The sequence below is a fragment of the Asterias amurensis genome, chromosome 4, assembly GCF_032118995.1.
Source record: "Asterias amurensis chromosome 4, ASM3211899v1".
In the NCBI taxonomy this organism is placed as follows: Eukaryota; Metazoa; Echinodermata; class Asteroidea; order Forcipulatida; family Asteriidae; genus Asterias; species Asterias amurensis.
In genome coordinates, this window is record NC_092651.1 from 6,866,529 (window position 1) to 6,883,893 (window position 17,365).

A 17,365-nucleotide genomic window follows, 5' to 3' on the forward strand; every position below is an offset into this window, starting at 1 on the left:
TCATTGTTATCTCGCAACTTCTATAACAATCATAATAATAACTAGCGGGATGCCGCGCTTTGCGCGGCACCCCGCTAGGATATAAAAATCCTTTACACAAATATTTCGAAATGTGGGTGAGGGTGTTATACGCCTCTCTCAATATTTATGCATGGCGTCATAATTCTAACCCAAAATGAAGCTATTTCGCACGTCCGCCACTACTTGCAGTGGCTGTACCCACCTCGTTTTGGGTTAGACGACGTACCTTATGCATCTAGAAACTATAAGCTCCCCCGTGATCCTTATAGGGGTCTACTATGTTGGGCCTCCCTAACGTTACACGTTTTTCAAATCAGCGTTGATAGGTGAAACTGACCATTAGCCAGCAATAACTAAAGTTTCTTTTGTACTACACTACCAAAACTTTCTCCACACACTCAATATACATTCATAATGCCTGCATTTCCTTTTTAAAAAACATCGTCAAAAAATGACATTTTTACGTCCCACGATACATAGCGTTGCTACAGCACTATAAGTAAAGCGAGGTTTTGGAACATGCTGTGTGCCACAAATCTAATTTATCTACTGTTTTTTGTTTTTGTTTTTTTTCGGGGGGGGCGGTAAGAGCGTAGGCCTCTTATTAGTTTATTCTCATCTGAATTGGTCTTGTAAACTTTCTGGTCAATAGGCTGCATGTAACGGGAGCACTTAACGTGAACGTCAAAAAAGTGTTTTGCAGGCAGGGATGCCAAGTCCAGAGGCCAGCTATGTGTGAGATTTTGTCAAACCTCAACCCCCCTCCCCCCGGAAAAAAAAAATTGTCAGTTTAAGAAGGCCTTTCTAAATCGCCGCCCAACCCTTGTTTTTTCTCTTTTGTTTACAAATAAACAAACAAATCTGAAATTTAATTGTGGACAAAAAAGTGTTTCAAATGCATCAAAAACCTCCTCAGAATAATTAAAACTCACTTGAGGTACACAGGAGATGTTGATGGTTAATGTGGAGGTTCGATTGTGTCAGATTATTTCCTTCCAAACTTAAAAAAATAGACTAAAAATATGTCCAAAATCAATCGCTCACTTCTTCTGCCTGTTGTGTCTTCGCTAGTGGAGCGCATTTCAACGAACTTGCTAAAAGAATCGGAACAAACTTGTGCGTAATAAGCGTTTTGCGCTCTGCCGAATTTTAGCTGAACCTACTGGATGAGCAAAAGCGTGCGCAATCTGCAAATTTGCGCTCTGTTTGTACAAAGTTTGTACAAAAAATGTCGTTAATTTTTTTTCCGATATCGCCCCAATAATGGTTGATGTGCGTGTGAGCGTGAGACAGAACCCAAATGCGTGAGTCTCACGCCTAATGCGTGAGACTTGGCAGGTCTGGTTTTGTTTTATTGTCACTTTGGGCTTATTGCATCTCGCGAAATTTTAACGACAAACGACACAATTTCTGACCGCGTTCATGTTCACGCTGCTCTAGGAACAAACCTCCATACATCCCATATCTCTGGAACCCTATATCGTACAAACTAAATAAAAACGATAAACTCGTCCTCACTCCTTAATTTTCTCTAACTTATTTCACTTTCAGAAAGCATGTCAAGTTATGTTTAGGGTTTTTTACGTCCAGTTTGGCTCAATAGACAAACTCCTAAAAATGTACCCCATTCAGCCGCACGAGGTCTCTTTTGTTAATATTATCTCCATCAGTAACCAACCCTACGGGCCGATTGCTAAATTAGGCTACAAAATGGATTTGGCAAAATGTACATTCTGAGACCTGACCGACACACTGCTCTAACCAATTTTGTGAATGGACTTGTTCAAAAGGAAACTTATTGTCGTTTTGCCTAACAACTTTGACCAAATGCAAAGCAAAGTTCTTTTTTTACAGCTTCAAAACAGCCTTTGACGTACGTGTATAAGCTTCACCATAGAGTAAGGAATGGTTTCACAAACTTCCGTGATGGGTTAAACTCTGAAACTGCAACATTATACCTCCATGAACAGACCGTATTCTAAAACGGTATTCATGTACTCATTTGAGTTTACTGGCAAAAGATAATGTCCATAGTTTAAAAACAGCAAGAAACGTTTTGCATCAATAGTGCAATTTCTGGATGGAGATTTTTGTAAGTCGCCACCCACTGTCAACCTAAAGTAGTCCCACGGCGACCTCCTTCACCTAGCAACAGGTGGCCTGTCTCAAACCAGACAACACACCACTCACAATACACTGACCAGAATGGCTCTTTGTGTAAGGCCCCCCTCCCCAACCCCAAAATGTTATTAATTGTAAAGTTCCCTTAGACACCTTCCAACCTATAGCCGGCCCTACCCAATGTTTCCAAATTATAAAGCTTCCGTTTGATCCCATCCTTGTCCATCATGATAACTCTCATGCCGTTTGGAAGTGAATGCTTTTCCATAAATATTCTCCATTTTATCTTTTCAACAAGTGAGTCACCTGTCAGAAGGATTTTAACAACGTCGACCAGTGGTTGACACATGGTCGCCTGCGAAACATCAATCTACGATACTTCACCCATTCAATGCAAATTCGTGAGATTGGTTTCGGTTTTGTCCTGGCAACCAGCCTCTTCGACCCTTTTCGACCCTGCGTGGCAATGAATGAACCAATCCGGAGAACCCTGCTTTGTACAACACGAAAGTAACCTGACCAAAAAGGGCGGATCGAATGGCGGGTGGGCGGGCGAGGGGCAATGAGTGAACCAATCCGGAGCACCATCTGCGAAACACTGTCCAATGAGTCGCCTGTCAAAAAGATTTCTAGGAAGTCTGGTAACAACATCGACCAGTGGTTGACGCACGGTCGCCGCCCAAACTTCCTCCAATCACATGACTTGTAAGTGCGAGTTTGGATCCGGGTTTTGCAGACTTGCAACCCGACGTCTGAAACCACACAAACGTATTGAATTCCACACAAACAACCGTGTTGGATTCCACAAGAATGCCATACCACTGGACCTTCTAATTTTCAATCCAAGATGGCGCAGGTTACGCTTTTAATAGTATAGATGGTAAGACTTGTAATGCGCACGTATCCACCCTGCTGGGTGTTCAAGGCACAGATTGAGCTCAAATTTTCACAGGTTTGTTATTTCTTACATATGTTGAGATGCAGCAAGTGAGGAGTGGTCTTTGATAATTACCAATAGTGTCCAGTGTCTTTAACCTTATTTGACGCACTGACAGAAGTTTCTGTAAAAGATACCATAACAATTTTGTTTCTTGGCTACGGCTGAAAACAAGTGTTGTTCGAAATTGATAATGTACCACATGAACCTGCATAGATTCCAACTTGACCTTGGCACTGATTTTCTCACAATGCAATTTTTAGTTTGAAGAAAATAAACAACAGGCTATTCAGATAATAATATGTCAATACATTTAAAGGCAGTGGACACTATTGGTAATTACTCAACATAATTATTATCATAAAACCTTTCTCGGTGACGAGTAATGGGGAGAGGTTGATGGTATAAAACACTGTGAGAAACGGCACCCTCTGAAGTGCCATAGTTTTCAAGAAAGAAGTAATTTTCCACGAACTTGATTTCGAGACCTCAGATTTAGAACGTGAGGTCTCGAAATCAACCATCTAAACGCACACAAATTCGTGTGACTAGGGTGTTTTTTTCTTTCATTATTATCTCGCAAGTTCGATGACTGATTGAGCTCAAATTTTCACATGTTTGTTATTTTATGCATATGTTGAGATACACCAACTGTGAGGGCTAGTCTTTGATAATTACCAATAGTGTCCACTGCCTTTAACATGGCCTATATAGGTCATCGGTGCACTTATTTTGAGTTGGTGAAATATTAAAACCCTGTGAAGCCCCCACCCCGTGTCAGAATTACACCAATGCCATTTGGGCGCAGAAGCTTACAGTCTCTTGGGAAAACTTGTATACCACAACGTTTTGTGACCTGTAATTGGTTTTAAACTTCAACAAACACGGCTTAATACTGCATATCAACGTGCGTCAAAAAGATATGATTACTGTTGGAATTTTTTTTTTTCGGTGGCTGAACAATGTCAGTAATGGGTAAACACAGTTCCACCAACTAGGACATTTTACGAGAATGTTCACACGATGTCATGTGTTTGTGCACGGAAAATGTGCTTTTTAAATTGCCCTCGTTGTAATGTTTTGATGCTAATAATATGTACAATAAAAATCTCCTGAAGAAGCGTGAATCTTTTTTAATTTCACCCTCAGCCTATTTACTTAGAAGGGGTAGCTGTCAGGTAGAGTCGGACAACTTCGCAATCTCCCTTATCACAGCCCGACTTCACGCCGTGCATACCGCAAAATCCACGGCGCGTGAGCTCGCTCAAACCTCGGTAATTTACGTAGTTTAACCATACTCTCAAAAGAAACCTCTTTTGTTGTAGAATACTGAAAATTAATATCAAACAGCAAATGTGATTTAAATCAATGTCACAACATTCAACCTCATAAAAAGTGCTTCGTTTTGAGTTGAAATTGTTACTTTTCGGAAATACAGCCGATTATGGACCATCGGTACGAGTTTTCCCATGTCCTTACTGTGAAGCTTTTTTGCTATACCCATTATAGGTCACGTGATCACATGTAAACATTGGTAGCACAATCGGTCACGTGTTGTTTTTCGGATTGGTGTATACCCTTTCGTATATAATACTCACCTATGGTATTTGGGCCTATCTTTAAGATGTTTCTTTTTAAGGTACATATCGTACCACTCGACGGTGTGGCCAGTCTTCTTCTCCAGCTCCTTGACATAGTCGGCAGCCCTGTCGTCAAAATTATACTTCCGAGCCATTTGGGAGGTATGTCGTGACCTAAGTCTGACTTCGGCTAATCAAACAACTTCACTGTTTATTCTAAAAATTGAATTGAAATAAGGTTGTATGAATTAAACGTAAGTAATATTTTGTTTGACGAGCACTCACATCATTGCCACACGTTTGACGTACAGAAAATGGTTGCAATTGTGTCTAACCTAACCAACATAACTTCAAATTGATCCAGTAACTTTTGGTTAATGTGATTGGCAGCTGTTTAGACCAGAGTTGTTGGGGTGGGGTGTATAGCCCTGGCGGCCTTACACTTTCGTTTTGTACCACAGTGACGTCCTGGACGTCAGGGTACATTTCTTGGGCGGAAAATATGCACAGCTTCATAACTCAAATCTTACCTACAAGAAAGCACCAGATTCACACTCCATGGCAGCATATGTTTTTCTGCGGTGGGTTTTGATCGTCATATATTCTTCACAAATCCGTCATTTTCATGAAATAATGCAGCTCCCAACGTTAAGGAATTCCCATTTTTGTTCGTACTCTCACCATAGATATATAATTAAAATAACTAGATCGGCCGCGCGTACATACGCGCCATTGCCTGTGTAGAAAAAGTTTTTGTTCGCCATGGACGCGGTAAAAATTTCACGTTCGAAAGGCGAAGCGCGGAAATGAACACGGGATATAGGCCTTTGACGCGCTAAATGTCACGTGCTGACGGCAAAAAGTCACGTGCTGACGGCAACGCACAGAAAATGTACACGGGAGATAGGCAATGGCAGCCCCCATGCCAGAACCCGCGTATGTACGCGCGGCCGATCTAGTTATTCTATTCCATATCTATGACTCTCACAGTCTGCCGTGTGTACGCAAGACGCACGACGCGCAAATTTTGAATGGACCGATCCGGCCTGTCAATCAAGCTGTGCGCGTTCACCCATTTGACCAATCACAGCAATGATTGTGGTCGGACAAACTCGGTCATGCGTGCGCGTATATTTGGCACGCGCGGCAGAATCGTACACGTGTCTTGCTCACGTGTGCGGTGGGCGGAGCCTAGTGGAAAGCCGGAACGGTCCATTGTGTTGGCGTGTTAACGCTGTGCAGTCAAGATACGTTGACCAAGAAATCATGCGTCTAAGCTTGCATCATGCGTCTTGCACGCGAATGTATACGCGTACGCACGACAACAGAAAACACTGTGAGAAAACGATCGAAACGGGAATTTTTAACGTTGGAAGCTGCATTATTTCACAAAAATGACGGATTTGTGAGGAAAATATGAGGACCAAAACCCACCGCAGAAAAATGTATGCCGCCATGGAATGTGAATCTGTTTAAATTAGTGGCTTGTTGCGGGTAAGATTTAAGTTATGAAGCTGTGAAATTTTTCCACCCCCAGAAACGGGCCTCAATAGACTGTGCAAGTCTCGCGCAGATTTGAACCTCCGGGACCATTGTGGTCCCAACCTTATGGAGTTTTACGTTGGGGAGATTTTGTTTCGTCCAGTACTTTAGTTTAATATAGTTTATGGCCATAAAAATGACAGATGTTGTTAAAAATGTTTTACTAATTAACAACATATATAAAAGTAAAAATAAAGTCAACATAATAACGAAAAAAAAACGATATTTGAACTTGACCTCAGGTCAGGTTACTTGTGAAAAATTAAGAATTTGTGCCCATCTCCGATCACGAAACTTACGCAGACGCTTGCTTTGGCCGCGTGGGGTAGAAAGCCTTTTCATTGGTCGCTTAGGCGTCGGCTTCCTCTTTAAAATGCGTCACGTGTTTATCTAACGCCCTTGCGACCATCGTGCGTCCGCGTATAAACCAGCTTTCAGTAGTTTCACATTCGGGTGTAGATTTACAAAAGGGGTTTAAAAACATTTAAGATCAAACAAACATCCTTGTCCCAGAGTTTTACTTTTGATTGTTTTGACTTTAGCCGATAATTGTGTATTTGTTTAAAAAGATAAAACTAATTTAAACAAGCTCTAATGGGTATTTTTGTTGTTTTTGTTCTATAGTTAGGACACTGTTCCTGTGTACAGAGAAAGTCCTATACGCCTCTCTTAATACTTATGCATCACGTCATAAGTCTTACCCATAATAAGGCTATGGGCGCACTTCCCCCATCACTTGCAGTGGCTGCGCCCATCGCCTCGTTTTGAGTTAGCATTGTGACGTACCCCATGCATAAATATTAAGAGAGGCGTATATAGGGCTCATATATATGATAGGGCTAGGGTGGGGTGCGTTCATTGATCTCAATTACATTAGTATAATGGAGATCAATGGTTGCGTTCCACTCGCGCAAACATATCGCAACTGTGCGCGCAAACGTTTTTTCTTCTTTGCAACGGAAGTGTATTTAGAACATACTGAGAACAAAATCGCCTGGGCGAAATAGTGGAGCACGATTTTTGTTTGGTATGTCCTATTTTTCACATAGGGGTATGAGCGTTTGCCCAATTTGTGACGCCTCTCTCATCAGTCACCATACTTTGTATGGGAAATCTTTCGTCGTTTTTCTTCATTGGCAAAAAGGTGAACGAAATACTTTGGAAAAGTGCGGCACCTCGGCGGATTTTTAAGCCAGAGACTGGATATAAGTTATAATAGGTTGAAGGTTTGTACCTTCAGCAAGAAATTTGGTCTGACAATAAACAAAAGCAAAATTGAAGTCAAAACAGAGATACGATCCAGCTTAACTTCCATATAGATGGTAAATCCTTGGATCAAGTCGAGAACTTAGTAGCATCTATATAGCGCCCTCTATTGACTTGTTGTCATACAGGTTTATTATTTCAAAGGTCAAACTTCTGAGGTGAATGAAAGAACAAGTATCCATCTTGATTCACGTTGCAACTCAAACAACTACGTTTTAGAGTTTCCATATTTCTCTACCTTTGTTCCGAAATATTATACTGGCGACGAGGATGGGATCTGTTCCAACTTACAACATAATCATCATCTGTAGAGTGCTCTAATTTCAAGGCGATCCCAACAAACAAAAGTGAGATTTCGGGACATTTTTCGTTCGCACTCCTGAACTGAATGCTAAACATTTATTCACACACATGTTTATCTGGACACGTCGTATCGGCTAATCATGGCATCTAACATGCCAACCCTGGCTCCGTTCGACCCCTACAGTGAACCTACCGCTCGCAGCGGTCCTACTAAAAGCCGGCAACAAGCCGACAATGCCGACAACAAGTCCAAAGCACCGCCAACACGCCGCCAACAAGTTTTAAATACCTCAAAAATGGCCAATAAACCATGGATATATTAGAATTATATGTATTATATAATATAAACTTAAATTTAATGGAAAAACTTCACGAAAAGTGTGTATTTTTTAACCAGAAAAAAACTTCACGCGCACGGAAAGCGGTCGGACGCCATCTTGGCTTAAAAACCGTGTTTATACTCGCTTCCACATGTATGTATTTGGACAGAAATTCACAATCGTCACCGACCATAAATCTCTGCGCCAATATTACAAAGCCACAGGCGAATACATTTCCAAGGATACAAAACTGGCTGTTAAAACTCCAGTCGTATGACATGTCCGTTATCCACTGTGCTAGGAAGGACATGTCAAGACATCCAATCGCAAACTCTGAATCCAACAACCGCTCCGTAGAAACTGAGGAGTTTGTCAACTTCATCGCACACCACTTCACAAGCAATAACCCTCGAAGAAATCCGTCAAGAAACTGCCAAAGGTCTATCACTCCAATCCACCATCCAAGCATATCGCGATGGATAATGGTTCAAACTCAAAGAAAGATACCCCGCCATATATGGGCTGTTCGCGAGAACATCACAGTGAAAGACTCCGGAATAATCTTGCGCGAGCAACGTATCGTCATCCCCTCCAAAATATCAAAAACGAAGTCGCTACACCGTGAGAAGGTGTTGTTCCCAAATATTGATCAGAAACTGGAAGAACTTGTTAAGCACTGTCTCGCACGTCAATCTTCCACCCGAGAGCACAAACGCGAACGAACCCTTGTCAATGAATGATCTTCCCGCATATCCATGGCAAAACGTCAGTGTTGAGTTCTGTGGACCATTCATCTCCGGAGACTACCTTCTTGTGTGCATAGATGATTACTCCAGATTTCCATGTGATAAAATCTTGCGCTCAACATCAGCTCGCGCTACGATTCCCATCCTTGACAAAATCTTTGCATGACATGGCATTCCCGAAGTCGTGAAAACCGATAAAGGTAAGCCATGGAAACAAGAACTTTGGACATTATTTTCTCCGAGCATATCGCTCAACCCCGCACTGCAGCACAGGCACTGCTCCGGCGGCTGCACGCTTCGGCCGCAACATCAACACACTGATTCCGCAGACACACAACTCTTCTCACGACCAACAGCTCAACTTCCGCCAACGGGATGAGTTAGCAAAGCAGAAAATGAAACAATATGCTGACAAACGCCGTCACACAATACCATCGACTATTGCTGTTGGTGACACTGTTCTCGTCAAAAACGTTGACACACTCCGCAAAACAACCCCTCCCTACCACCCTCGCCCTTTATACGGTCACTGATGATAAAAAGGGCCCAATGATCACTGCTCAACATGACCACCATGTTGTAACTCGCAACGTCTCCTATTGCAAGAAATTCGTGGGAAAGGAGGAACCTACACGTACGCCATCAGTTGAACAAGAGCAAGCCCCATCAGCGAACTAAAATAGACCCTCTCGCGACAAACATGCTCCGATTCGGTTCAAAGACTATGTGTAACTCCCGAACAGTAAAGGACAACAAATAACACAAAAATGACTCTGGACTGTTGTATGATTCTGCTATGAAGTTTTATTTCTTTTACATCTCTAGCTCCACTAATGCTTAAGCCGTAATCTTCATGTGCAAAACAAAGCAACTGGAGAACCATTCATTTGTACAATCTCGTTGCCCTAAAACTTTTTTCTTTTAACAACTTTAGAAAGTTTTAGCTATGTACTCTCCCAATTGATTTAGTTTCAATTTTTATCTAAATCAAAATCATTAGCATTTTTAATCTTGAAAAAGGGAGAGATGTAGCATCTATATAGCGCCCTCTATTGACTTGTTGTCATACAAATTTATTATTCAAAGGTTAAAGTTCAGAGGTGAATAAAAGAAGAAGTATCCATCTTGATTCACGTTGCAACTCAAGCAACTACGTTTTAGAGTTTCCATATTTCTCTACCTTTGTTTCGAAATATTATATACTTCATCTGCTTAATTGGGTCGGGGGTGGAGTGATTTCAGAAATCCCCACCAGTGAAAATGACACCAATTGTAGAGTTGGACTTGCCATGGGAGCCATGCAAAAGCTGAACTCTGTATGGGCAGCCAAAGCTAATAAACAACAAGTAAAAGCACGCACATGATTCACATTTATCAGATGTTATGTTTGTATCGGTGATAAATAATAGTCATTTTGGTTTTACCCGTGGGCCTACACTCTAAATTACAGAGATTTAAATTTAAATCTTTTATAGGATTAAAATTAAAATAAATCCTAAAGATTTATTTTTAGTCCAAATCGATTTAATAAATCAACAATTATCCGCAGAGTCTATTTTGTTTTTCAATCCTCCGAACGATTAAAAAAGGACGCCAACTTTATGGACAGTGGACCAATCAGCGTGACGCGATTTCGTGACGTATTGCACGAACGTACAACTCAAAACTTTGTCGGCAGCCATTAAAATAAACCGACTGTGTGTGCGCTGCTGCATAGGCCCTATACTCTCTCTACAGTTCACGAACGGAAGTGTTTTACTGTTTGGTGTTGCTTTTGAGTTTTGTTGGTCACCCAACATGATAATTAATATATGTAGATAGGGCAATATTTTACAATAGAAACGTGTCTAATTTATAGACTCTGTGCTCTAAAAGTGAAAAAAGAACGATTTCGATAGGCTAGCAAATTTAAATTAGTAAGAGAATCATGTTTCTTTTTAATAACATATCTTGAGTGAACCCATAGTGGTATTGTTTTGCAGAATAAATAATTTAAGAAAATTTAGTCTTAAATCCTGGAAAATATAATGCACAGATTTTTTGCGAGTCGAAAAAAACAAAACATGACACAATTTTGTTGGACCAAATTGTCTCTAGTTAAAGCTTTGTTTGAAGTTCCATACGCTACTACTAAAACTTTTAATTATAATAATGTGAGGTTTTTCTTAATTGTTATCGTCTGAATGTTTCCATTTTTCAGGTGACCTGTCTTCCTTCTGATCGCTGTTTACAGTTTTCTTCGTTCAGGCAAAGTCAAGAGATTTCAATTGTATCTGATGCAAATTCCAACGTTAATAATAGTCAGATCAAGCTGGTAAGCATGTCTTGTGTTTTTTCGTTGATATATTATTCCCATGTAATACAATTAAGATACAATTAAGATACAATTAAAATTTTGCATTTGTTGGCATGGTTGCTAAGGAAAGTAATACTTTTTACGATATGGTGGGAGATATAACTTAATACAAAACTGTTTTTAAAAACGAGTGGTTTGTTTGCATATGGCCACCTGAGCCCTATTGCAAGAGCCTCAATAACATAAACTAGAAAATAGAGACTGACATGTTTTTTTATATTCAACGATTGTTTGCTGGTCAACAGAAAAACAACCGTAAATTACAGTGACATATACTTTACATTTAGTTAATGCTACCATTTTCCATGGTAATGATGTGGAGGGTTTGTTAACACTAACAGTCGTCTGGATGTTTTCATGTTTCAGGTGACCTTTGTTCCTTAGTGTTTGCTGTTTACAGTTTCCTTCATCCAGTGTATAAGTCAAGAGGTTTCAATTGTAGCTGTTGAGGTTCAGAACATTATTCAGAACAAGCTGGTAAGTACTATTTCCCCTAGATGGAGGTTGTTTAAAATTATGTTTCCTTTACTGAAATGTAACAGTGGTCCATTTCACTAAGCAATAACATTCATTGCAAGGCAAATTGTCAGTATTACCATGCTAATTTGTATTGTGACATCACACTTTACTTAGCTACTGCGATTGATTTGCAGCTAAAATCAAACTTAGCTCTTTGTGAAACCTGAGCCTACTAATTCCACTTTAAGCCACAATGTTATTTAAATCAACTCTATCAGAAAGAACTCACATTTATTTAGAACTTGATTTATTTGATGCAATTGCTTTTGCTATAAACAAGGAGTGAGTTTATAATAATATCATTTGAAAAACAATCACATATCCACGTTTGAGGGGCCCCTATAATAGCTGAGTAATTTGAAAGTATTTAATCTTGTCACATAAACATGCGGATTCACCTATATCAAGGTCACATTCACATACAGGTCAAGGGTCACTTTTGTGTTTGTTGTATTATACATACATGTTTTTGATCATGGTTATGTCGACCAGGGACAGAATTCTTCAAAGACGTTTCTTTGGGACTTAAACAGCCCCCCCCCCCCTTTTTCCAAACCGGTCAAGAAAAAACTCTGCATTTCAAACGAGAACATTTCATTATCACGAGCATGTTTTTTTTTTCAAATACAGAATGGGAGTAGCACACACATCGATGAAGCAATTACAAACTTGACATCTATAGAGATACAGCAACCTGAACAACTTCCCTGAGAGAAAGCTGAAGCAGTTTGTCTTTTGTATGGATTGCATTCCAGTTAGTGGGGGGGGGGACGTCAGTAGTTGAAACTTTTGATAAGTTCTTAAAATCCGTTATTTTGAGTGTGGGTCAGACTATTCTAAAAAACCAACAACTTTGGAGATCCTTGTTGCAATGAAATCCGGTTGGCCAACTGATATCAAACCTAATTCACAAACCTAATTTGAAGTGGCATTCCCTTAGATACAGCATACAGTTTTGCTTAAAATAAATAATTTGTAGGAGAAAGGTAGTGCATCAGTTAATTCAAAAGCATTTAACAAATTGTTTGTGGCAATATCTTTTTTTTAAACAAGTTATTTGAAATAAAGCTAGTGTCGTAACTAGACTGTCCATGTTCACCCTATCTAGGAAACAAACAAATTGTTTTGTTTTAAAATAAATCTCTCAAATGTGCCAAGAGGCTGTAAACAACTGGTTAACAACCACTCGAATCTTCTTAGAATGTTTGAATGAAATTGCAGATTTAAACCTTGAGTGATAAACATGTAGCTACAAAATAGAACTTTTCATGTTTATGGACAACATAGGTCAAATGTATGTCGAGGTTTATTGTCGAAACTATGTGTATTATTTAACTTGTATATTTGAAAATAAAAATTTGAAGGCAAATATTTTAAAACTGTTGTTTTTACTTTGTTTTGTTTTTCCTGCTGGTTCAGAAATCGTGTTTAATGTTTTAATCCCAAGGCAGATTAGAAATGAATCCAAAAAGATTGCTAGCATCTAGGTTTAAATCATTCAACGGGTGAAGGTTAAATCTGTAAAGATTTGAAAAAATAAATCCACTGGGATTGATTTAATTAATCCTCCAAAGACTTAATTGTTTTAATCTTTTGAAAGATTAATTTTAAATCCACGGTGATTGGTCCCTAACGACAATCCTTGAAAGATTTAAATTTAATCCTGTGGATTTAAATTTAAATCCTTGTAATTTAGAGTGTACAACGATGTGTGTTGGCGCCGTATACTCCGTATTTCCCGAGTTGGGAAAGTAGGGAGTATACAGTGCTAAATATGTCAGTGTATATGGGTTGTGACGTCATGATGACATCATCAGGAGTCGATTTACTAAAAATCAAACTTTAATAATAACTCCAAAACCTAACAATGGATTTCGACAATCTATCCATCATCATCAATGATTTCGGTTAGTTCTTCGAAATCCCTCATAAACGCCTAACACAAGTGACATGATCAGTTTGACCTTGTCTTCCGGTTGAACCGGAAGTTGAAACCAAAAACGTTTGAATTTCAGCCTTGGAGGCAATATTAAATGGAATTCGGATTTGGTTTCAATGCACGAACTGAAGTTGAGTTAATTACCTTTGTAGATATATTATTGATGACGTCAATAAGATTCACGGTTTTAAGTTTAAAAACAATACATTTGTCTCTTTCAAGTTTCTTGAACCCAATTTCATCTTGATTTTATTAGTAAACGATAACATCAACATCAAAGCCTAAGAAGAAAAATTTGAACGGAACCAGCAGTTGCACAAAGAAGTTATGGTTAAATTGTCGTTTTTCAGTGCGCTCGGAAAAGATGATACGTACTACCGTTGTGAATGATTGGAATACTATAGGGAGGTTTAGCTGCACGTTACGCAAGCAAATACATGAACGTAAACGTCAAAAAAAATATTTTGAAAATCTCACGTTTTAAGCAAACGTGAAGTTACTATTTCTCACGTCAGCCTTAAACGGAAATATAGTACATGATTAACTTTTTGCGTGTCCGTACTGTGTAGTCGTTCCCAAAATGTCTCCCTAGTATCAACATAGCTCTCTTGTTCAGCTCTGTCAGAATGCTAGTGGTCTCTGCCCTTTGTACAGGGATTAGGGACCTTTAGATTTGAGTGAACGTGGACCTCGTTCACGTCGACCACGGTTGTGTTCTTTCCAAGTGACGTCATAACCATAGTTTTGGGGTCGCGACTTTATGGGGCGCCAAATGTAAATTTTTTATTAAACGCAATTATTTACATATAATTCATTATATAACACATGAATCATTATTCATCCATTATTTTACCTTTATTTACAAATAATAAATTTTAAACCACACAATATTTTACATAAGCTTCGCAAGAGTATGACATACACCGCAAGCATAGAATCACACCGGATTCACCACCTCAACTTATAGGCTGCATGTGGCGCATGGACCCCCAACAAAGAGGAAAAATAATGGGCTGAATCAAACATTCTAGGTACCATGTCTGGCGTGTTATGATACTTGTATTAAGAATAGTGTAAATTGGTCATTTAAACTTAAATTCAGGTGGTTCCTCCGACGTTTTACCCCGGGGGTGGGGTGTCTGGTAGGCCCAATGCAGCCAAATTATGAATCAAGGGCCACAGCTTAAAAAGTATACACCTTTCAGCCGCACAGCTGGTGTCGTTATTAAATTACGGGCTTATCGTTTGAAAGAATACCACCACGACGCGCGGTGTCGGCCGGGGGCGGAGCTCCAAAAGGGGGAGATTTTAGTATATTGTAAGAGGCTGTATCTCAGAAACGATATGGAGTATGGATTTAATTTTTGGTTTGTGTTCATTATAGCCATAGTGGAACAGTAAAACAAAGTTTCATGTAAATCTAAGGTAATTTGACAACTGGTTATTTTCAACCCATAGGTTTGTACACTAAATATTTGGGGAAGGGGGTGTCTGGCAGGCCTAATGCAGCAGAAAATTTGTCTGGCGGTTGATTTTGTTTACTTAGTATCATGGTAATGACCATTTCCACTTGGTTTCATGTGGTACCTAGAATGTTTGATTCAGCCCATTATTTTGCCTATTTGTTGGGGGTCCATGCGCCACATGCAGCGGGGGTCCCTGGCAGACATCCATATCTGATTATGTCAGGTTATCCACTAAAAGTTCCCGTAGTCAAATATTGGTACCTCGTTCCTTTAACCAAAGTGCTCTGGGCTGCCGCTCTATTAGACAGTCCAACCCTTTGAACCAAACATAAACACTGGTGTTGAATAGCTTACCATTACGCTCCATTTTACTATAGCTGGAGAATTTATTTGTTGTATATTTATTTTCTGTAAATAAAGTGTATAATACGAAAAATAAATCGGTCAATAAGTTTTGATATATATAGGCCCTGGGTTAAACTGTCTCCATTTGCAGCGGTATGTGGTAACCGTTTTCTCTATAGTCCCCCCCCCCCCTCTCCCCCTCCTCCCAATACCTCTTTTGAAAACACCCCCACCTTGTTGTTCTTTAAATTGTCCATTAGTTGCATCATGCAAATTGCTCTCTAATCCAACCCTTTCACGTTTCCCTGCATTGCTATACATACAATGAATTACACCCACTTTTGTGGTCCAGTAATCCATTCTTTCATACGACCATCATTTATACTCATACTCCTATTGGGGTTCGTAGCATAGTGCCCCTACTACAGCCACGATCTTTGGTTCATAGCCAGCTGGGCCAAATTTCATAGAGCTGCTCAGCACAAAACTTTTACTTGGCAAAACAAGTCTTCCTTGATAAAAGAGGATGAGGCCCACCAACAAAATTTCCACGTGGTTTTCAGGATAGGCAAGCAACAGCTGACTACGTAACAAGCAATATGCAACTTTAACTGTGGCTGGTAAGCCTATTTTTATCAAGAAATGTAATGCTAAACAAATTGTTGTGCCTAGAAGCTCTATGAAATTGGGCCCAGTGGTTTTTCAAATAGAAATTTGTTTGGCTATAATGTTCCCGTTTTTATGGATCCTTCCCTTAATCCATTTCCCCTTTGTCTATAAAAGAAAATGTATTTTTGTCGTACTTGTTTATGCCTCTGAAGGTCCAGTTTGGACCGAAAGCTAATTATAAAGCCATCTACCCACTCATTGCTGTACGAAGCTTTTATATATAATTCTACACGTCATTTTTTTTTCTTTTTTTTTTTACAAACAATGATGATTTCTTTTATATGTTAATTGTTAATTTTGCAGTTATTTTGATATACATATTGGACAACTTTCATTATATAGGGTAACGAAAACGTTCTTTCAATTATACACATATAAATGTGTTGTACAATCTAAATAGTGGATAAAGTTATTTATGTTATGTGAACAACATCGTTAAATAGCAAGTTTACAATTGGCGCCTCATACGAAACAACGTGCAGACAACATGCAGCTTTAGATTTTGCATCCAAGACGTCGACTGACATGTGACTAGATCTTGCTGAGGCTTTGCGCATGCGTCAAGTCGTCACCAATGTTGTCTGCACGAGTTGAGGACCCCAAAACTATGGTTTGGACGTACGTTCAGAAAAACCAAAGCCGTGCTCGACGTGAACGTAGCCTTTAGAAAGGCGCACGCGGCACCCAGATGTCACTCATGCCACTCAAGAAAAGAGACAAGCGAGAGTAGCGACGCAGCGAAGCGCCTTGAATAAAGGCTAACGTTACAATGTGAACGAAGTCCGCGTTCACCCAAATCTAAAGGTCCCTATTATTGCACAATACCCCGCCAACCCGAAATTACCCTTTTTTTCAGTGGCTACAAGAACGAGGTTCAATTGAATAATATGGACGTGTGGCTATAGGGGATGGTTGAAAAATGGTTAAAGCCATTGGACCCTTTAGGTTCAGAAAAAAAAAAAAAAGTTCACAGATTTACAAATAACTTACAGGGTTTACAGAAGGCAATGGTGAAAGACTTCTCTTGAAATATTAGTCCATGAAATGCTTTACTTTTTGAGAAAACAGCAAAACAATATAAATTCTCGTTAACGAGAATAACCGATTTATTTTTAACACATGTTATGACACGGCGAAACGCGCGGAAACAAGGGTGGGGTTTTCCGTTGTTCTCTCCCGACTCCGATGACCGATTGAGCCTAAATTTTCACAGGTTTGTTATTTGGTATAGAAGT

General features: G+C 39.6%; 1 protein-coding gene and 1 long non-coding RNA gene across 2 annotated transcripts in view; one reads left to right on the forward strand and one right to left on the reverse strand.

Annotated features, from left to right (window-relative positions):
* The window catches only part of LOC139936541 (cytotoxin-like), a 40,310-nt gene that overhangs the window by 11,590 nt on the left and 11,355 nt on the right, over positions 1-17,365 (reverse strand). Inside the window, exon 2 of the mRNA XM_071931373.1 lies at positions 4,678-4,875. Within this exon, the coding sequence (XP_071787474.1) occupies positions 4,678-4,814 (137 nt within the window). The 5' untranslated portion in view covers positions 4,815-4,875. The remainder of the gene's footprint in view (positions 1-4,677; positions 4,876-17,365) is intronic.
* On the forward strand, positions 11,004-13,361 carry LOC139936059 (uncharacterized). Its single transcript, XR_011785888.1, has 3 exons — positions 11,004-11,150; positions 11,559-11,669; positions 12,342-13,361. It is a non-coding gene; the product is annotated as an uncharacterized lncRNA (long non-coding RNA).